General features: G+C 47.9%; 1 protein-coding gene across 1 annotated transcript in view; it reads right to left on the bottom strand.

Moving 5' to 3' along the window:
* Positions 1-22,408, bottom strand: part of Pola2 (DNA polymerase alpha 2, accessory subunit) — a 30,319-nt gene extending 7,911 nt beyond the window's left edge. Inside the window, exons 1-11 of the mRNA XM_048360736.1 lie at positions 22,036-22,408; positions 17,721-17,845; positions 17,147-17,238; positions 16,212-16,269; positions 12,616-12,722; positions 8,523-8,716; positions 7,799-7,887; positions 5,688-5,843; positions 5,141-5,203; positions 3,638-3,680; positions 454-578 (exon numbers count right to left, since the gene is read on the bottom strand). Coding sequence (XP_048216693.1) covers positions 454-578; positions 3,638-3,680; positions 5,141-5,203; positions 5,688-5,843; positions 7,799-7,887; positions 8,523-8,716; positions 12,616-12,722; positions 16,212-16,269; positions 17,147-17,238; positions 17,721-17,845; positions 22,036-22,114 — 1,131 coding nt within the window. The 5' untranslated portion in view covers positions 22,115-22,408. The remainder of the gene's footprint in view (positions 1-453; positions 579-3,637; positions 3,681-5,140; positions 5,204-5,687; positions 5,844-7,798; positions 7,888-8,522; positions 8,717-12,615; positions 12,723-16,211; positions 16,270-17,146; positions 17,239-17,720; positions 17,846-22,035) is intronic.
* Positions 22,409-22,446: the final 38 nt, after the last annotated feature.

Below are 22,446 nucleotides of genomic sequence, written 5' to 3'. Positions count from 1 at the left end.
AAATATTTGGGAGTTTGCATTTACTGATGGTCTATAGATCACGGATCTTCTCCAGAGAGGCAGACTGAGAACTACAAAACAAGCCGGGCACTGGTGGCTCACGCCTGCCATCCCAGCTACTCGGGAGGATGAGATCTAAGGGTTGTGGTTTGAAGCCAACTTGGGCAGTAAAGTCCATGCAACTCTCATCTCCAATTAATCAGCTAGAAGTGGAGGTATGGACTGAGTGGTAGAATAGCAGCCTTGAGCAAAAAAGCAAACGGGCAGTGCCCAGGTCCTGAGTTCAAGCTCCGGTACAGGCACAAAACCAAACATATGCAAATAAAATTCCCTACAAAAGGATAGACTGACTTTTCCTAGGAATTTAAGACAGCACCAAGACCCTTTTCTAAGGCTGACCCCTGTTCCCCGCTGCTGTCCCCCTGTGCAAAGCTGTCCCGGGGGACCGCCTACCAGGATGCAGACGTCGGGCCGGTCCTGGTTGATGAGGGCGATCAGGTCAAGCAGGGGGTCATAGGTGATGCTGTCAGACGTGGTGTACGGCCCACAGGCCAGGAAGATCACCGTCTGCTCGAAATCTAAGACAGAAAGGATTGCAAGGTACTGACGGGAAGGCCTGATCCTAGGACGGTAAGAGAAGGGACATTAGGCAAAAATGCCACATGACACATTCACTGTCCCTGCCAGTGCGTCCACGTGATGTAAGATGGCAGTTGGGAGCTGGTGGCTCAGATCTATCATCCTAGCTACTCAGTAGGCGGTGATTTGAGGATCCAGGTTCAGAGGCAGCCTGGGCAGGTAAGACCACGAGACTCTTACCTCCAATTAACCACCCAAAAACCTGGAAGTAGAGCTGTGGTTCGAGTGGTAGAGTGCCGGCCTTGAGCACAGCAAGTTTAGGGACAGCTCCCATGCCCTTAGTTCAAGTTCCAGGACCAATGTGCGCATGCACATAGCAGTCAGGAGACTTGATTAGGGAGCGAGGTGCTCACACATTAGAGACATTTCTGGGGGTGAGGACAAGTTGTAGGAGAGTGCTGAGACTTGAGTGTGCCTGGTGTTGGGGATCATCTGGTGGTCCAGTATGGCTAGCAAATGTGGGGCACTGAAGCCCAGAAAGGAAGGCTGAGGTGATGGGGGGCTGGCTGCGGGGTACAGGACATGTGCTGCTCCCCTTTTAGTATTTAGGTTGGACTCAAAATCAGGTGCCTTGGCTGCTGCTGGCCAAAGGACAGGGGTCATTTACGCTTTCCTCCTGGGGTCTGGAATCTGGAGGGGACCTGTCCAGGGTCAGAAGAAAGGTTGAAACAGACCAGTGCAGCTGAGGGGCCTGGGAAATCTCCACTAGCTGGACACCAAAGCTGCCAGGCCTGTGTCCTGGTCCCACACATGTGTCTAGGGCCCTGTCCAGTCAGCAAAGGACTTGAATTTCCATGAACAAGTTCTTTTTCTTTCGTTAATCTGAGCCAGTTTCTGTGGCTTACAACGAAGATACACAAAGATCCCTGACTTCCTAACAGTTACATCGGTTTTCTAATATTGCTAGAACAAATTATCTCCAATTTAATGGCTTAAATTTTTGGTTTTCAGCTCTGGATTTTGTAAATCCTAAAATTAAAGTCATTGGGAGGCTGTGTTCCTTCTGGAGGCGCTAGAGGAGAAATCGTTTCCTTGCCTTTGTAGCTTACCTGGTTCATGACCCATCTTGCATCTTTATTTGGCCTGTTCTGGGGCTTGAACTCAGGGACTGGGAACTGTTCCTTAATCTTTTAACTAAAGGCTGGCACTCTACCCCTTGAGTCACAGCTCCACTGCTGGGTTTTTTGTGGTTAACTAGAAAGGAGAGTCTTGCTGCCTGGGTTGATTTCAAATGGCGATCCTCAGATCTCAGCCTCCTGAGTAGCTAAGATTGCAGCCATGAGCCACTGGCAACAGAGCCGCCATCCTTCTTCAGAGTCAGCAGCCTAACATTTCTACTCTTACTCTGGTCCTGACATGCTTTTTCATAAGCCTTCTCGTGATTCCATGAGCTCATCCGGATAATCCAGGATAATCTCTCATCTCAAAAATCTTTTAACTTAGTCGCGTAAGCCAAGTCCCCCACCCCCTTTTTCCCCCTCCCAGTCCTGGCGCTTGAACTCCAGGCCTGGGCACTGTCTTTGAGCTTCTCTTGCTCAAGGCTAGCATTCTACCACTTGAGCCAAAGAGCCACTTCTGGCTTTTTCTGTTTATGTGGTACTGAGGAATCAAACCTTCATGCATTCTAGGCCAGCATTCACTACCAGGCCACATTCCCAAGTCCCTCACTCCCAGGTTTTTACCTCAATCCTCAGATCTCAGCCTCCTCAGTAGCTAGGATGACAGCTGTGAGCCTGTGTGCAGTGCAGTCCTTTTAACCACATGTGGTCATGAGTTTATTGGGTGCACAGATGGGGGAGGGGGACTAAGTCTTGAATACCCAGACAGCAGTCAAGAGGAAGGGTGAGTGTCATGTGATGGTAGGCAGATACAAAGGTAGGTTTGGTTTTGAGGTGCTCAGAAGGGATCTAAACCCCAGAGGACACCGGAAGTGCCAGGAGCAAGGTCCATTTCTTATCTTATTTATTGAAGAATGCGTCACTGAATTCCTTATAGAAAAAAATGTTTGCCTAACAACCTATTAAACTGCTTCCTGGGCTAGGAATGTGGCTCAGTGGTAGAGCGCTTGCCTAGCATGCATGAAGCCCTGGGTTCCATTCCTCAGTATCACATAAACAGAAAAGGCCAGAAGTGGCTCATGCCACTTCATAGCTACTTAGGAGACTGAGATCTGAGCACCAAGGTTCAAAGCCAGCACAGGCAGAAAAGTCCCCTTGAGACTCTTATTGCCAACAAACCACTCAAAAACCAGAAATGGCATTGTGGCTCAAGTGGTAAAGTGCCAGCCTTGAACACAAAAAGGCTCAGGGACAACACCCAGGCTGAGTTCAAACCCTACAGCCACCACCACCAACAAAACGTCTCTCAGCCTTTCCTGCCTGGGCTGACTTTGAATCTTGATCCTTAGATCTCAGCCTCCCGAGTAGTTAGGATTACAGGCATAAGCCACAGGCATCTGGCTTTTAGAAATGTAACTAAGTTTTGTCCAGTTTCCCTTTTTGCTTTTCCCATCTTAGTTCAAATTACTACTAAGCTTTCTCTGGACTTTTTTTTTTTTTTTTAACTCAGGGCCTCATTCTTGCTAGGCAGGTGCTCTACTTCTTGAGACAAAGTCCCTAGAGATAGAAAGTCTTTTTCATTTAACTTTTTTTTGTGTGTGTATTGGTCTTGGGGCTTGAACTCAGGGCCTTGATGCTGTCCCTGAGCTTCTTTGTGCTCAGGGACAGCATTCTACCACTTGAGCCAGAGTCACTCCAGACTTTTCTGAGTTGTTTATTGGAGATAGAACCTCATAGCCTTTCCTGCCTCGGCTGGAATTGAGCAGCGACCCTCAGATCTCTGCCTCCGGAGTAGCTAGGATTATAGGCATGAGTCACTGGTGCCTGGTCTATTTTGTTCTTAAAGAGCATTTGCAGGTTCCTCAGCCTGTGGATCCTCTTTCTGGAACCTTGTCCATCATCCTCATTACTCACAAAACAACTTCGGAACCAAAACTCACCTCTCTCCTCTTCGGTGGGCTGATAGAATGGAAGCGGCACACCCTTAAAACCAGAGAAGAGCTCAGGTAAGGTCTCACGGCAGCCATTACTTGGTAAGGATGGGGATGGGCTGGGGGAGGGGAAGGGTGTGGTGCAAGGGCCTCAGGGAGGGGTAGAAGACAGGGGAGGATGGAACCAGTCCAGTTCTGTCCTGCTCTTCACAGCCCAGAGCTGAGAGGCCCTGCCACTCGTCCAGACATAGAGTGGCATAGCAGTCCAGGTAATGAGGCGTCACCAATGGAACCCTCACAGAGCACCCGGCAACAAGTGGGAGCAACGAGGTGCTGAAAACACCAGGACACCCCTCGGCAGGGGTGGGAGAAGCCATCTGGCTACTTTTCCTGTAGCTCAGGTCAAGCATAGGAAAACTACAGCCTGAGGCCAAATCTAGTTGCAAATAAAGTTTTACTGGGCCAGGTGCAGGTGGTTTAATCCTGTAATCCAAGCTATCTACACTCAGGAGGCAGAGATCTGAACACTGGGGTTTGAAGCCAGCCAGGGCAGGAAAGTCCAAAAGACTTTTTTTTTTTTTTGCCAGTCTTGGGGCTTGGGACTCAGGGCCTGAGCACTGTCCCTGGCTTCTTTTTGCTCAAGGCTAGCACTCTGCCACTTGAGCCACTGCACCACTTCTGGCCTTTTCTATATATGTGGTGCTGAGGAATCAAATCCAGGGCTTCATGTGTAGGAGGCAAGGCACTCTTGCCACTAGGCAATCTTCCTAGTCCCCTGGCTTCTTTTTTTGCTCAAGGCTAGCACTCTACCTCTTGAGCTACAGCACTACTTCCAGCTTTTTCTGTGTATGTGGTGCTGAGGAATCGAACCCAAGGCTTTGTGCATGCTAGGCAAGCACTCTACCGCTAAGCCACATTCCCAACCCTGACATTTTTATTTTTGGCGTTCATGGGGCTTGAACTCAGGGCCTGGGCACTGTCCCTGAGCTCTACCGCTATGAGCTACAGATCCACTTCCAGGTTTTGAGTAGTTGATTGAAGAATCTTATGCGGCAGGGGGGTGGTCGTATGAGGGATGTCTTTTGGGGGCTTTTCTGCCCAGGATTGGCTTCAAACTGTGATTCTCAGACCTCAGCCTCATGAGTAGTGAGGATTCTAGGTGTGAGCCACCAGCATGGGCTCCAGGAGCCTCTTATCTCTAATTAACCACCCAAATAAAGCGACAAGTGAAGCTGTGGCTCAAGTGGTAGAGCACCAGCCTTGAGCAAGAACTCTCAAGGACAGCATGTAGGTGCTGAGTTCAAGCTCCAGGACTTGCTCCAAAAATAAAAAGGAAAAGAAAAGAGAAAAATTTTCTGACTTATAGCCTTGAGTAAATTCCCACCATAGAGACAGAACCAGTTTCTAGGCACTAGGCAACACACACACACACACACACACACACACACACACACACACACACACACACACGGCCTGGAACACACAAGGAAGGGAGCAGGGGCTGCTCTGTACCTCATAGAGTTTGGTGGCCACAAGTTTTCTACCAGTGGTGTTGATTCCTTCCATGATTACAACCTGAAAGACAAGAAAAACAAAACAGGATTGCTAAACAAGTGGGGAAAAACGAGAGGCCTGGCACAAATTATTTTGATGGGGTTGCAAGTTATTTTGTAACTATAAACTCAGGGTGGTTTTCTTGCAAACAAATTAAGGGGACTGCATTAGTAACAATAATTATACTATACACAAATGATCTAATTCTCACAACTATCCCATGAGGTAAGAATCATTATTTGTACCCTGTGGCTTAGAAGGTTTAAATACCTTGCGTGTAGCCACACACCTCGTGAGCCACAGCTAGGCTTTGAACCGGGCAGTCGGACACGGAAGCAAACACGGAGGGGAAGAGCCAGAGCACACAGGAGAACCCCTACGAGGCTGTCCTCGGTCCACGCAGGCCCACGTCACACATGACAAATGAGAACCGAGAAAATCCTGTCCTTGACTCACACAAGCCTAACAATCCTTCTGCGTCTTGGAGCAGCACCTCCAATCTCACCTGTCCAGGGAACAGAGAATATTCTCTGAGCTCAGACAGATCCACTGGGATCTGAGCACCTGAGGAATGCTCCCGGTCTCCCTCGAGGATGACCGACTTGCTGTTGAGCTTCCCGTTGCTGTCGCAGCAGATCTGGCCCAGCACGGTGACGGGCTCCTAAGGACAGGTGAAAGAAAGGGGCAGTTTCAGAAGGCACCACGGTGAATCGTAAATGATCCCCGAGACACAGAGATGGAGGAGCGGTGACAGACGCCCCACCTCTTGGAGGCGGCCTGGGTTTGAGCATCTCCATCAAGAAGGACAGCCCCGCCCCTGCGGCCCACAGCACCTTTCCAGACCTAGAGCGGAGAATACCTTTTTTTGCCAGTCCTAGGGCTTGGACTCAGGGCCTGAGCACTGTCCCTGGCTTTTTTTTGCTCAAGGCTAGCACTCTACCACTTGAGCCACGGTGCCACTTCCACCTTCTTCTGTGTATGTGGTACTGTGGAATTGAACCCAGGGCTTCATGCATGCTAGACAAGCACTCCACCACCAAGCCACATTCCCAGCCCTATTGTCCCATTTTCAAAGGTAGAGTTCTTAAATGTTCAAATTCTAATACTGATTTGTAAGTGACCTTTCTATACCATGGACATGAACCGTTTGGAAGTTACATGTTCCTAAAAAAAAATATTACACATATATACATATTTTCTTTGAGGCAGGGTTTTGGTATGTAGCCCGGGCTAACCTTGAATTTGTGATCTTTCTGTCCCAAGCTCCTCAGTCCCGGGATTACAGGAGTGTACCACCATGCCTGGATCGCTTTAGTATAGCGACTCCGCATTAGACTGTCCTGAACTCTCTTTCCTGTGGCTTCCGCTGTCCTGTTCCCACCCCTGGGAGCAAACAGAACATCTCATCTTTCCCACATGACTGTGTGTCCCTGCCCACCAGCACTTCCCCCCAATAATCTCCAAAACCCAGCGGAAGAGTGCCTGCCTGGCAAGTGCAAGGCCCCGAGTTCGGTCCTCAGCTCTGGCAACAAAAACAACAAACTTCCTCAGAGGACACAATTTCACAGCTCCTTCCCCAGATGCAAACACACAACCAAGGTACCTTATGGAATTTTATAGACTACATCTCAGATCCAAAGAAGGTCAAGTGCCGGGTGCTGCTGGCACACACTACAATCCCAGCTACTCGGGAGGCTGGTGAGGCCTGAAGATCCCAGTTCCAAGTTAGCAGGACCAGACCGATCGGAGACACCTATCTCCAACTGACCAGCAAAAAGCTGTAAGTAGAGGCATGGTTCAAGTGGCAGAGTGCCAGGGCTGAGTGAGGGCTTGAGGCTGAGTTTAAGCCCCCGGACTGCTGCGCACAGCTGAGCATGAGTACAGAAAACATAGGCAAAGAGGGCGGATTTAAAGCATGGTGTAGATACAATTGGTCGCCACTGCTCAATGATTAGATTCCACGAGGAGAGTTGCTTTCTATGCCTCAGAGTTGGGCACTCCATTCCTGCAGCTGTCTGTGGAGCTCTCCAGGAGCCCCCACTGAGGGCAACAAGGCCTTTCATCTTTGCTGACTCGACAGATCCTTCACTAAGTGACAAGAACATGGTCACAAAACTAGGGAGCTTTTATAAAAAACAGGTACGGGGCTGGGAATGTGGCTTCGTGGTAGAGTGCTTGCCTAGCATGCATGAAGCAAGCCCTGGGTTCGATTCCTCAGTACCACACAAACAGAAAAAGCTGGAAATGATACTGTGGTTTAAGTAGTAGAGCACAAGCCTTGAACAAAAGATCAGGGACAGTGCCCAGGCCTTGAGTCCAAGCCCCAGGACCGAAGGAAGCAAAACAAAACAAAACAGTTAGCCTTTATAAATCTTCCTGCCGAAGGACCTTCTAGTGAATTCAACCAACACAGATGCACAGGCAAATGGAAAAGGATCTCTCTTTTCCATTGCCTTAAAAAGATAATATTAATTCATGAGAATTATTTTTTTTTGCATCCGAAAACAGGACTCAAACTTGGTCCTTAATGCTTTTGCTCACTGGCTAGTTAGTGCTCTACCAACCAAGCTACACCTCTACCCCTCCTGAGAACTCTGAATGAAAGACAACTCTTACTTGCACAGGGACTAGAAGAGGCGTAAAAGCCTCAATCTTGTAATGTTGCTTGAGTTCGTCGCCAAGCTCCTCTATCTTACAGGTCAGAACTGCAATCCAGATATGAAAGAAAGTGTCGTGTCTAAGACATTTCACTTGGCAAGAAAACACAGCACGCTGTAAAATATTACAGTCGTTTTATAGGCACAGGGAGGGGCCTGGACATCTAAAACCCTACCCATTTTCTCGTGTCTGATTGCTAAATCTGGCTGGCCACAAGGTCACTGGGAGACCATGTGGGAGTCAGTGAGTCCCTTCAACCACTCCCAAGGGAAGAAATTCATCCAGGGCATCAGAGGTGGTTCAGGCAAGCCAAATCTATCCTGGAGAAGGCTTCCAGGGAAAGTTATAAATGTCCTTAGAAGCTGAATTCATTGCATAGTTCAGGATTTCTTTTGTGTGGAAAGGAAAATTATAGGTCCTTTCTTCAGGAAAGCAAAGCGACAGTGTCACCCAACGTCCCAACACTAACAGAGGAGCTATGAGGGCATCTACCAACTTAGATGTTCAAGGCAACTTTGGAACTCCCTCCCCCCAGGGACCAGGACTTGAACTCAGGGCCTGGCATTCGCTTATGGGCTGATGATCTACCATCTGAGCCACACCTCCAGCCCCCAACCTTAGAACTTGTTCTACCAAACTAAGCCCTTCCATGTGGTTTTACATCAACCAGAAAAACAATCACCTTCTCGAATGTCCGAGAGCTTCTGGAACATGAATTTGTAGCTCCCAGTGAGTGGCTCTGGATACCCAATGACCTTCAGGCTGGGGTTCCCGGCTCCCCCTCTTCCAGACCAACACACGCCCTGGGACCAGCCAAAGGTATTAACCACTTCGCCTCGGTTATTTCTTGAGTTGTATTTCTGGGAAGGAGTGGCACTGATGCAAAGGAAAGCAGAACATTATTAGGTTCATGACAGCAGGGGGAGAGAAGGGAAAATGAGCTTACTTCTTGGAACTGGGAGCTGGGTGGGGGGGAAGTCCAAGTTAGCTATAAATCCAATCAGTGTAATGGACTTGGACATACAAAGACCTTTCAGGAATTTCAGGAATGAGGGGCTGAAGAATACCAGGCCGAGAAGGAATACCAAAAATGTTTAGAGATGTTTAAAAGCCAGGGACATTATTTGAAAAGGTTGTGTTGCCTTCTGGCATTAAAATCAAACCAAGTAGCTGCACCAGTGGCTCACACCTATAGTCTAAGCTAAGATTATGGCTGAGATGTGAGGATCTGGGTGACTCAAGTGGTAGAGCGTTAGTCTTAAGCAAAAGCAGCCCAGGAAAGAGCCCAGTCCCTGAATTCAAACCCCAGGACCAAAATAAACAAAATACAAAATAGGGGCTGGGAATATGGCCTCCTGGTAGAGTACTTGCCTCGTATACCTGAAGCCCTGGGTTCGATTCCTTAGCCCAACATATATATTCCCTGGGCTTTTTATGCCAAGTCCTGGGGCTTGAACTCAGGGCCTGAGCACTGTCTTGGCTTCTTTTTGCTCAAGGCTAGCGCTCTACCACTTGAGCCACAGTGCCACTTCCGGCTTTTTCTATATATGTGGTGCTGAGGAATTGAACCCTGGACTTCATGTATGCAAGGCAAGCACTCTACCCACTAGGCCATATCCCCAGCCCCAAGCCCAACATATATAGAAAAAGCCAGAAGTGAGCTGTGGCTCAAGTGGTAGAGTGCTAGCCTTGAGCAAAAAGAAGCCAGCAACAGTGCTCAGGCCCTGAGTTTAAGCCCCAGGACTGGCAATAGATAAATAAGTAAACACACAAAATAAAGTCACACAAAATTCTGAAAGTGAAAACTGAATTTCCAGTTCCTTCCTTCCTTCCTGTTGCCAGTACTGGGGCTTACACTCAGGCCCTCCCACTCTTATTTGGCTTTTTTTGCTCAAGGCTGGTGCTCTTGCACTTGGGCCACACCTCCACTTGTGGTGTCTTGGTTAATAGGAGCCTCACAGATTGTTTGCCCAGGTTGGCTTCAAGCTGTGATCCACACATCTCAGCTTCCAGGGTAGCTAGGACAACAGGTGTGAGGCACCGGTGCCCAGCTTTCTCCTTTCTTATGAATAGTCAGTGCTTACTAGGACCTGGTCTGAGCCAGGTACCGTAGATATACCCAACACTGCTGAGCATGTACAGAAACCCACAATGTAATTACGTTCAAGGGTGAAACAACAATACAGGGAAGTTAAACAAAACCAGTCGGCTTCTGCCAGCACCTGCGGAGGTGGAGCCGCTCAGCAGCAACCTGGGGAGCAAACATTCCCATTTCCCAAGCCTCCCAGCCACACATTCCCACTCCCGGACCGGTAAGTGACACCTCCACGAACACCTGATGTAGCTGACCTGCCTAGTCCCTTCTAATCCTTGTGCTGCTCAACACTACCTCCACAGAGATCTACGAGCGGGCTTCTTGCACTGCCCAGAAATGCTGCGGGAACCAGCCTCACGTGGGCCACCCTGCCTTCTTTCCACACAGCAGCTGCGTGACGAAAGAGCTCAACTAATTATCTCTACCTCCAGTGCTGCCTCTACCCGACTAGTTCACCAGTTATTGTCATCAACTACAAAGCCAGCTTTTCTGATGTCGATTTTATTCACGTATATTTTTTAAAATGTCTAGGCCAGGCACTGGCGGCTCACACCTTTAATCCTAGCTACTCAAGAGGCTGAGGTCTGAGGGTCATGGTTTGAAGACAGCTTGGGTAGAAAAGTCAGCGAAACGCTAATCTCCAGTTAACCACCCAGAAACCAGAAGGGGAGCTGTGGCTCAAAGTGCCAGTGTCCTAGCCTTGAGCTAAAGCTCAGGAGTAGTGCCCAGGCCCTGAGTTCAAGAACCATGACTGACCAAAAAAAAAAAAAAAAAAAGGGGGGGGGTAGGCAGTATATCATCAATGGCTTTTCTGACCCCGTCCCTGGAAAGTTCCATAGGATTACCATACCCCCAGGCTCTTTAACACACCAGAGGCTTCCACAGCACCACTTAAAGATATGCCTGCAGGTTTCAAAGGGAGGCATGTCCCAGAACACTAAGCCCGCCACGGTCCTGGGAGCTTGTATGAAAACCATCACTCTCTGCTGTATTTCAAACACGCCCTTGTGGGGCTGGGAATATGGCCTAGTGGCAAGAGTGCTTGCCTCGCATACATGAAACCCTGGGTTCGATTCCCCAGCACCACATATACAGGAAATGGCCAGAAGTGGCGCTGTGGCTCAAGTGGCAGAGTGCTAGCCTTGAGCAAAAGGAAGCCAGGGACGGTGCTCAGGCCCTGAGTCCAAGGCCCAGGAATGGCAAAAAAACAAACAAACAACAACAACAACAAAAACCCAGGTGGGTGGGAATATGGCCTAGTGGCAAGAGTGCTTGCCTCTTACACATGAAGCTCTCGGTTCGATTCCCCAGCACCACATATATGGAAAACGGCCAGAAGGGGCGCTGTGGCTCAGGTGGCAGAGTGCTAGCCTTGAGCGGGAAGAAGCCAGGGACAGTGCTCAGGCCCTGAGTCCAAGGCCCAGGACTGGCCAAAAAAAAACACAAAAAAACCCAGGTGCGTGGTCCCAGCTTCCGAGTCTGGGCTGTGGCCCTGGCCAGTCAATATACTTTTTACTTCCCCAATAAATCCATCTTTTCACTTGAAAAAAAAAAAATTCTAACACGCCCTCGTGAGTCTACCAAGCTGGCTTGGAAAGCAAGGGGGGAGACGTCCCCAAAGTAACAGTGGACCACAGTGAAGCCAAACCATCCTTCAAAACCCAAAGAGAAGCTGGGTGCTGGTGACACATGCCTGTAATACTAGCCACTCGGGAGGCGGTTCAAAGCCAGCCTGGGCAGGAGAGTGAGTGAGATTCTTTATTTCCAATTAACCAGCAAAAAGCTGGAAGTGATAGAACTACAGTAGAGCACCAGCCTTGAGTTAAAAACAACAACAAAAAAACAAAAAAACCCAAGCAAAAGTATAAGGCTCTGAGTTCAAGCTAGCACACACAGACACACACAAAAATCCAATGAATGTTCGTGCAGAATGACCACACAGCTTCTGCCTGTGTAAAGGCGACACTATAAGCTCTGGTTTGTCCAGAGGTGTCCAGTGTGGAGGCAGTCACCCCTAAATGGTTAGCACGGCAGCACCCCGGTGAGACAGCACCACAACACTGCTACCTAGTCAGCAAGTCCTACAACCCAAGACATGTCATTTAAGGATTTCAAGCAACCACACAGGATCTCCGTGGATTTCTATGCTTTGGTGGCAGCGGGGACAAAAATATTAATTAAGTCAGTGGAGGCTCACAGTGACAAGCAAACTGCCAGAAACTAGTTGGAACCTGAGTGAGGGACGATAAACAAGTTATGCAACATGATGAACAAAGATGTGTACTTTTCCTTTTTTAAAAGAAATACTTTAGTTTGAAAAAAAAAAAAAGAAACCTAACGAAACACAAGCTAACTGGGTAGGTGACGGCCTATTTGCCTTTCCTGGCAAACTGGCTAGACTCTCAGGCTTCTGAAAGGACAGGTTGTTTTCAATAGAAGCTATCAGTTCCCGATCTAGGAAATGAGCCCCAGCGAAGTGGGTGGAAAGTGAGTTTCCTTAACTACTGCAAGGAACAGTAATTTTCCACAAAGGAAGACAAGGGGAGGGAGGGCAGAAAGCAGCAGGCTCTGGAGTTAATTCACTGCAGACCTTCACCTGGCCCCACGGTTACTAAATGACTGCAGTTTAGATGATGTCAGGCGGAGGGGAGAAGAGGGAGGGGCTCGTGGTGATGCGTACCTTGGGGAGAAACTGGACGGTGAGAGGATCTGAAGAGGGCTATGCACTGACACACTCCTTTTTGTTAGGGGGGTCTCGGGGGTGGTGATGGGTCGCTTCTGAGGACCCTAGAAACAAGATAAAAAAAAAGAAAACACATTCCAGTCACTGAGACCCCAAGTTGCTATCTCAGTGGTCTTTTTTGTGCCAATCCTAGGACTTGAACTCAGGGCACAGGCACTGAGCCTGAGCTTTTGTGCTCAAGGCTCGTGCTCTACCACTTGAGCTATAACTCCACTTCTGGCTTTATGGTGACTAACTGGAGGTAGTCTCATGGACTTTCCTGTCCGGGCTGGCTCTGAACCTGTATCCCCAGACCTCAGCCTTCTGAGTAGCTAGGATTACAGGCGTGAGCCACTGGCGCCCAGCAGCACAGAGTTCTGTACCGTTCCTTAGGAAAGGGGCAGTGGGGCCCAAGTGAAGGACACAAGGCCGCACCTTCCAGGTTCACTTCTAGAGAAATCTTCAACTCAGCCTTCACAAGGAAGCTCTCCCATTTGGAAGGCGATTGGGAACAAAATGCAAACACTTCCTGAAAAGGATGGCCAAGTGGAAGTCCCGTGCAACTTTTGCTGTGCTCGCTACCCGTCCCCATTGCTTTGTGCTTGACGCAGGTCTGGGATTTGCAATGCATATGGCTGTGACCTGCAGGCGCATATTTTCCTGAGACAGGATGGGAGTGTGTTACACATCTTCTGGCTAAGTCTAGCACATACTTTCCAAATTAAAGTCAGGCATGACTCTATGCAGATAACATGGCTGAGCTCATACTTGGAGAACAGCTAGCAAACACCTCGCTGATAGTCACTTTTTTTTCCCCTTTTTGGCACATCAATGAGAATCAGAGAAGCCCCAAATGGAGTATGAAACCCTCTCAGAGGACAGATTACTCCCTCAAGTCTAAGATAACTGAATACAACAGAGGAAAGAAAAATTCCTGCCCGGCCCACAACCAGGGGGCCTCATCTGCAGAAGCCTTTCCTGCTTGAGGGCTCCCCCTGGTGACGAGCTTAAGTTTAGGTCACCCAGCTCTGGGACTCAAGGATCCTGTGGAGACAGAATGTGAGAACAGATTGAGTCATTAAATACTGAACAGCTGGGCAGTGGTGGCCCAGGCCTGTAATCCTATCTACTCAGAAGGCTGAGAGCTGAGGATGACAGTTCAAGACTCAGGCAGAAAAGTTTGTAAGACTCTTCCCCCACCCCCAATTACCCACCCAAAAGCTAGAAGTAGAGCTGTGGCTCAAGCAGTAGAGCACTGACTTGGAGCTTGACATCCTGAGTTCAAACCCTAGCACGGGTGTGCCAATGCACACACACAAACACACACACACACACACACAAATGCTATGGAAGGTAAGTTTAAGGACCATGTTATGCCATGTCTCACTTATAATAACTAATCTTGAAATTCCTTCATAATATTTTAGTTATTCTAGTTGTCACTGTAAATTGTAGTACTTTTAATTTTAAATATAAACTTTAGCTGAAGGTTTTTTAACATGCTGATGTTTCCACCCTAATTTTTATCTTATTCAATAGTTCTTAATTGGGAAGTTGATGGACAAGTATTCATATAGCTACTTCTCTACTGCTGGACTATGGGTTTTTTCTCACAAATAATGCCGGTAGACCATGGTTTATGCCTATAACCATAGCTACTCAGGAGGATGAGGTCCAGATTACAGTTTGAAGACAGATAGGAAAGAAAACTGCCAAACTCCTTTCCAACCAACCAGCAAAAAGCCAGAAGCGGAGGTGTGACTCAAGTGGTAGAACACCAGCCATGAGTGATTGAGTGCAAAAGCTAAGAAACAGCTGGAGGTGCTAAGTTCAAGATCCTATACCAACACAGACACAGACACACAGAGAGGCAAAAAGCCAGGCAGGAAATACGGCTCCAGTGACGAGTGCCAGCATAGCAAGCAAACTCGGCAAGAGTCCAAAGTTCTGAGTTCAAGCCCTGGCACAAAAATTCTGGGATACATATCTTCATGCATATAGCATTTCTCATCAATTGCATTTTTTTCCCCTCAGGAAAGTGCTATTATTCATTTATTTTTAGCAGGGGGAGGTACTCGAGATGGAACCCGGGGCCTTTCACGTGTGCTAAGCATGCACTCTTGAGATTTTTATTAGGAAGAATGATTATTTGTTATTATACCCATCCTGGGGCATGAACTCAGGGCCTGGGTGCTGTTCCTGAGCTTTTCTGTGCTCAAGGCTAGTGCTCTCCCACAACTCCACTACTGGCTTTTTTGGTGATTAATTGGAGGTACGAGTCTCATGGACTTTCCTGCCCAGACTGACTTTGAACCACATCCTCATATCTAAGCCTCCTGAGTAGCTAGGATTACAGGCATGAAAGGAGGAATTACTGAGGCAAAGGACCAAGCAAGAGTTGATGGATTTGATCCACTTTCTCAATCTTCCCAAGTTTCTCCTCATACACAGTATTTCAACACCTGTCATGGGCCGGGCGCTAGGGAAAGGGCTAGGGGTGAAACACAGATTCCATCTCCCAAGAGCTTCCATTCCCCTGGAAGGAAATGAACCAAAACAAAGAATCTATCACGTGCCTGCTGGAAACAAACTGAGGTACAAAATGAAGCAAGACAGTAAGAAACAGGAGGGGAAGAGTCTTGCTCTTCAGACCCCGGTTCCCTGACAAGAGGATCTATGAGGAAGACACGTTTGGCATGTCTGAAGACCAGGAAGGAAACGGATAGGGCAGGGACGGGAGGTAAGAAGCAGAGTGCGGGCAGCTCCGACAGGTCCTCACAGACTTGTTCAGACTGACTGTGAGTAGGGAAAGAAGAAAAGTCACGGGGAGCAAGAAGAACTGGGCCTGACATGGTACCAGTGGGTCACACTTGTAATCCTAGCTAGTCGGGAGGCTGAGATTTGAGGATCCTGGTTTGAAGGCCGCCCGGGCAGAACAATGTGAGACTCTTATCTCCAATTAACTAGCAAAAATGCCAGTAGTTTGGCTCCAGTGGGAGAGCACCAGCCTTGAATGAAAAAGCCAGGATGGCACCGCTACCCCTAATGAAGGAGAGATATCGTTTATTCAGGAATGTTTCTGTATGCTAACTGAATAAAACAGGGTAATTTAATGTTCAAAGGACTGTTCTTACATAAAACTATGAATCTGATAAGTGGAAATATAGTAGGACCTATAGGAGAATTCTGAAGTTATTTTCCATCGGATCTTCAAATGTTAGGGGGGGGGGGGTGCGTGTGTGTGTGTGTGTGTGTGTGTGTGGTGTGTTCCCACACTGGTCCCTGAACTCAGGGCCTCAAGCTCTCATTTGCTCTCATTTGGCTTTTCCTCTCGAGAATGGAGCTAGACCATTTCAGCCACAGCTTACTTGCAGCTTTGATGCTTAGTTGGAAGATAAGATTCTCAACTTTCCTGCTCCAGCAGGCTCCAAACTGTGATCCTCAGATCCTTGCCTTTTGAGGAGTTAGGATTACAGGCATGAGCCATTGGTACCTGGATGTTTCTGTCATTTTTAAAATGCTTCTTGTATAATTTCCAAACACTGTATATTCACCTTGGAGGGTGTGGTGTAGGAGTTCAGTAGAGATTCTTCTTCTTCCTCAACTTCAATTCTGAACACACTGGTTAAGGAAAGTAAATTTCCACCTAAGGCAAGGGCTGATTAAATGAGTAACATGAATTTCAGGTAATTTTTCTTTTTTTTTTTTTTGGTGCCAGTCCTAGGGCTTGAACTCAGGGCCTAGGCACTGTCCCTGAGCTCTTTTGCTCAAGGCCAGTGCTCTACCACTTGAGCCATAGCTCCACTTCCGGCTTTTTCTGGGTGCTTTATTGGAGTCTCACAGGTCTTCCTGCCTGGGCTGGCTTTGAAATGCAATCCTCAGATAGCCAGGATTACATGAGGGAGCTACCAGTGCTTGACTCAATTTCAGGTAATGCTTAAATTCTTATTTATTTTTTTGTCAGTCGTGGGGCTTGAAACTCTGGGCCTGGGCATTGTCCCTGAGCTCCACCACTTTGAACTACAACACCATTTCTGGTTTTTCTGGTGGATAACTGGAGATAAGAGTCTCATGGACTTTCCTACCTGGTCTAGCTTCAAACTGTGACCTTCAGATCTCAGCCTCCTGAGTAGCTAGTAGGATTACAGGCATGAGCCACCAGTGCCCAGCTGATTTCAGGTAATTTTTGTTTTTTTGCCAGTCCTGGGCCTTGGACTCAGAGACTGAGCACTATCCCTGGCTTCTTTGTGCTCAAGGCTAGCACTCTACCACTTGAGCCACAGTGCCACATCTGGCTTTTTCTATATATGTGGTGCTGAGGAATGGAACCCAGGGCTTCATGTATACGAGGCAAGTACTTTTACCACTAGGCCATATTCCCAGCCCCTCAGGTAATTTTTATTGTTCCTAAATCCCACATCCAAATGCAGACAAATGAGCAAATCCAGACATGTGGCTTGGGGGAAAGTCCAGCAGCAGCAAAGGATACAGCTCCTGTATGGAAACAATGTCTCTAGCTCCGGCATGCCCGCTGTCCTTGGAGACACTGTGCCAGGCTTTGGATAATTTTTTGCTCAGAACCTGAGGAATAAAGCATAGTTAATACATTATTCATAGTCATGTAGTAAGGACAGCATTTTTTATAGCCTCAAATACATTCAAAATGTTACTCAGGATGCTGAGATCTGTGGATTATAGTGCCAAGCCAATCCCAGACCAAAAAAAAAAGTCCATGAGCCTCTTATCTATAACTAACCACCAAAAAGCCAGCATGGCACTGTAGTTCAAGTGGTAGAGCACTAGCTTTGAGTTGAAAAACAAGCAAGAGTGTAAGGACCTGAGTTCAAGCCCCAGTACAGCGCTTGCACGCGCACATGCACACCCCCCAAAGCAAAACAAACAAAACAAAGGACTGGGCTCAGGGCTTGTAAGTATTCTGCCCAATATGACATGGAGATCAGAGTCCAGGTCTGATTCCAAAGCCCATGCTCTTCTCAGTACACCACACACCTCCCTCTACTACTGAAGGCCACGAGTCGTTTGCTTACATATACGGTTCTTACCTCATGCTCAAAAGAGTTCAGGATCTCAGAAGTAAGGCAAACTTTCCCTGTGCGGGTACAGAAGGCCACCAGCTCGCCCACCATTCCCTCCTCATTCTGTCCATACTGAACACAAAGGTCTGCCACTGCAGGAAGGGAAGTTGGAGAAGTAAGGACTTCATTCACTGCAGCTTTCCTCATGAAAAGCAATTAATAAAAACAATGCTCTGGTGTTGGTATAAAAACAGATCGGAAGACCAATGGATTAGAATTGAAGACCCAGAAATAAAACCACACTCTTATAGTCAGCTGATATTCGACAAAGGAGCTAAAGACATACAATGGAATAAACATAGCCTCTTCAACTACTGGTGCTGGGAGAACTGGGCAGCCATATGCAGAAAACTCAAAGTAGACCCAAGACTATCACCATGCACCAAGATCAACTCAAAATGGATCAAGGACCTCAACATCAGACCTGAATCCTTGAAACTACTGAAGGACAGAGTAGGAAAGACACTAGAACTTATAGGCACGGGAAGGAACTTCCTAAATATAGTCCCAGGGGCACAACAAATAGGGGAAAGACTCGACAAATGGGACTACTACAAATTAAAAAGTTTCTGCACAGCTAAGGACATAGCCACCAAAATAGAAAGACAGCCAACGATATGGGAAAGGATATTTACCAGCACAGCAACAGACAAAGGCCTGATATCTGTCATCTACAGAGAACTCAAAAAACTAAGCTCCTCCAAGCCCAATAAACCTATTAGGAAATGGGCAAAGGAGCTAAAGAGAGACTTCACAAGAGAAGATATAAAAATGGCAAAGAAACACATGAGGAAATGCTCAACATCCCTGGTAGTAAAGGAAATGCAAATAAAAACAACCCTGAGATACCACCTCACCCCAGTTAGAATGGTCCATACTCTGAACTCAGGCAACAACAAATGCTGGAGGGGATGCAGGGAAAGAGGAACCCTTCTCCATTGTTGGTGGGAGTGCAAATTAGTAAAACCACTTTGGAGAACAGTATGGAGGTTTCTCAAAAAGCTCAATATAGACCTACCCTATGACCCAGCCATACCACTCCTAGGCATCTATCCTAAACAGCAAAACCCAAGATATCAAAAAGACATTTGTACCTCCATGTTTATCGCAGCACAATTCACAATAGCCAAAATATGGAAACAACCCAGGTGCCCCTCCACAGACGAATGGATCCAAAAAATATGATACTTATACACAATGGAATACTACATAGCGATTAGGAATGGTGAAATATTGTTATTCGCAGGGAAATGGTGAGAATTTGAACAAATAATGTTGAGCGAGACAAGCCTAGAACACAGAAAACAAAGGGGCATGATCTCCCTGATATATGACTGTTAACAAAGGGAGACGGAGAGACAGTAAAGACCAAGTCTGGGAAACCAAAAACTGCTTGTCAAATAGTATTCCCCACAGGATTGGGGCAGCGACCCAACAGTATGTAACTAAAACCAAACAATTACTCAACATATAAAAGTCAAAAATTGACCTCTCAGGGGAATACAATAGCTCAAAAGCTAGGTATGCATGTTCATATAAGACTACTGTCGACATATGGTCTAATATCGACATTACATTTAAAGCCCTAGGCGAACTTTCTTGGGTGTGGCCACGTAGCTACTGTATATGTTCGCAATACATTGTATATTGTATATATGTCTACCTGACCTAGAGAAGAGATAGAAAAACAGGACGTAAGATATCACAAGAAATGTATTCACTGCCCTACTATGTAACTGTACCCTTTTTGCACAACACCTTGTCAAAAAATTTGTGTTCAATTAATAAACAAATAAATTTAAAATAAAATAAATAATAATAACAATGCTCAATGCTCTACGTATTCAGTGCCAGACACTCTTCTAGGCACTGGGAACACAGTGGTGAACAGAACAGAAGCATCCTTGTTCTCATGAAGCTTACTCCTGGGGAGGATAGAAAACAAATAATTAAAATCTGTGTTATGGCAGCTGGGGGTTGGGGTAGCAACATCTGTAATCCCAGCATTGGGGAAGGTAAAGCAGGAGGATTGTGAGTTTCAGGCCAGCCTAGGCTACACAGATACCTAGTCTTAAAATCCAAAAGGCTGGGGCTGGGAATGCGGCCTAGTGGTAGAGTCCTTGCATAGCATGCGTGAAGCCCTGGGTTCGATTCCTCAGCACCACATAAACAGGAAAAAGCCAGAAGTGGCGCTGTGGCTCATGAGACAGAGTGCTAGCCTTGAGTAGAAAGAAGCCAGAGACAGTGCTCAGGCCCTGAGTCCCCAAGTCCCAGGACTGGCAATGAACAAATAACCCAAAAGGCTGCTGGTCATGGGTGGCTCATGCTTGTAATGCTAGCTGCTCAAGCAGCTGAGGTGTGAGATCTGGCTCAAAGCCAACCCAGGCGGGAAATGTCTAAAACACTTATCTATAACTTACTGTAAAAAGCTATAGGTGGAGCTGTGGCTCAAGTGGTAGAGTGTTAGACCTGGTGGGAAAAGCTAAGACAGAGGACCCTGGTCCTGAGTTCAAGCCCCAGGACCATGACAAAAACCAAACCAAAACGAAACACCAAAAGCTGGGAGAATCATCAGAAGGCTGAGCAAACCGACTGGCAAACCTAACGGAGAAGCAAGATCAGAAAGGCTTTTGTGGCTAACTGAATCCAGTGAGTGAGGAAGAGGCAGAAGGAGTTGAAAAGGAAAAGAGGGGTTACACAGAGCAAGTTGGGAAATCTGCACGGATTCTGAAAACAGTAACTTGATCTAACTCCCATATAATAATAGGAACAATCTGGGGTCCATTCAGCATAGTCTGAAGGGGACCAGGGCAGAGAATTGTGCGGATCATTTAAGGGAATCATGGCAAGATCTAGGTGAGATGAGGAAGGCTTGGCTGGGTCAAGTGGCAGCAGTGGAGGTGGTAAGAAGGGTGAGTGGGACTTGCTATGGGGAGGTGAGATGTGAGAAAAGGTCAAAATCAGATGATGCCGCTGCTCTCAGGCCTTCACACTGGAAGGGTGGAATGATGCAATGAGCCGGGCAAGACAGCAGGAAAACTACTCCCAGAGGGGGAAGATTCCAGGAACTTGGTGTCAGACATGCAACTTGAGATGTCAATTAGACATCCAACTAGAGTCATTCAGCCAGCAGCCGGCAGACCAGCCTGCAGGAAGACAAGAGCTCTCCGCTGAAACATAAATTTGGGAGCCACTGGGCAATCACATGGAGCAGAAAGATACAAGACTACAGAAGAATGAGAATATCCAGCAAGAAGTAATCCCAGACCCGAGCCTCAGGACACTCAGATGTTTAAATGAAGCTGAATTTTCAAAGCCTAAGACGTGGTGACAAACACAGCCGAAGAAAACCAGCCGTAGTGGCAGACACACTGACATGAGAAATGCACTATTTTATTCATTCTTTCATTCATTCATTTTTGTGTCAGTACTGGGGCTTGAACTCAAGGCCTCACACTCTCCATTAGCTTTTTAGATCAAAGCTGGTACTCTTATCACTTGAGCCACACCTCCACTTTCAGCTTTTTGCTGGTTAGTTGGAGGTAAGAGCCTGGGGTTGGCTTCAAACTTCTATCCTCAGATATCAGCCAGCTAGCTAGGATTGATTGCAATTGGTTCACTGTGAACCAATGAAACCTGGCTGCACTCTGGTTTTATATCTAAGCTAAGAAATTCAACGTGTTAGTGATTGAGACAGGTGCACATTCAGCCCAATTCTAAAACAAAAAAAAAGGAGAACTTGGGGGTTCTCTCAGTGTTGGCTTCCAACTGCATCTCACCACTAGATCTTAAGAATCAATAGGATGGAGAACTCAACTCAGAGGCAGAAGACCAGAGTTCACACGGCTCAGGCATGTTTGTCTCTTCCTCCATTCTGTAGTAGAGGGTGCCAAGAAGCCCCCCCTCAGGTTGCTTCCAAAGCTCAAACTTTAGGGTGCCACCCATAGGCATTCAGATTTTCCCCGGTGAGAAAAATGCTGGGTAGAAGTCTAGGTGTAGTCCGGACCATGGGGACGCCAAGAATAAAAAAGCTACGTCGTAAAAACAAAAGCCAGCCGCATCCTTTGCTGGGGCTACGAGGTTCCCACGACGGCGCCGAGTCTGAACTTCGGTCTGGCACGCCCCAACCCCTCGGGCAATGTGTTATTTAGGACCTGGGCTGTACCCCGTGGGCCCCTCGAGACCCCCATGCCCGAGGCTCTCAGTTCAGTTCACCTCACCCGCCGGAGGTGATCTCCGCGCGCCCGGGCCGGGGCAGCGGGGCGCCGGGGGAGGGACTCACATTTCTCAGTCAGGGCGTCCTCGCAGTCCAGGCCGAAGATCTGCAGCTCCTCCACCAGCTGCTGGGTGGACACCAACATGGTGACCCAGGAGCGGGGCCGGGGTCACCCGGCTCGGACCTGAACCCCTCCCCGCAAAGCCGGCGGACGCGGGGGTGCAACGCGCCGGCCCCTGCTCCGCGCGCGCGGCCCCGCCGCCGGCCTCCAAGAACTCTAAAGAAAAATGGTGAATGTGGGAACTCCACGCTCGGGCTCCACACGCGCTGGTCAAAAGAGAGGCGCGGACACGACGAGAGGCCGCGCTCCCGGCAAAACAAGGTCTTCCGGAAACCAGCTCCACGTCCAGCCTCCGCGAGGGAGAAAAAAATACCCGCCAAAGTTTGTGCGCCGCGCGCATGCGCCGAGGCCGGGCC

This window comes from Perognathus longimembris, chromosome 13, assembly GCF_023159225.1.
Source record: "Perognathus longimembris pacificus isolate PPM17 chromosome 13, ASM2315922v1, whole genome shotgun sequence".
NCBI classification, from domain to species: domain Eukaryota; kingdom Metazoa; phylum Chordata; class Mammalia; order Rodentia; family Heteromyidae; genus Perognathus; species Perognathus longimembris.
The sequence above is the reverse complement of the archived record's forward strand: the minus strand, read 5'-3'. Positions and strand labels throughout refer to the sequence as shown.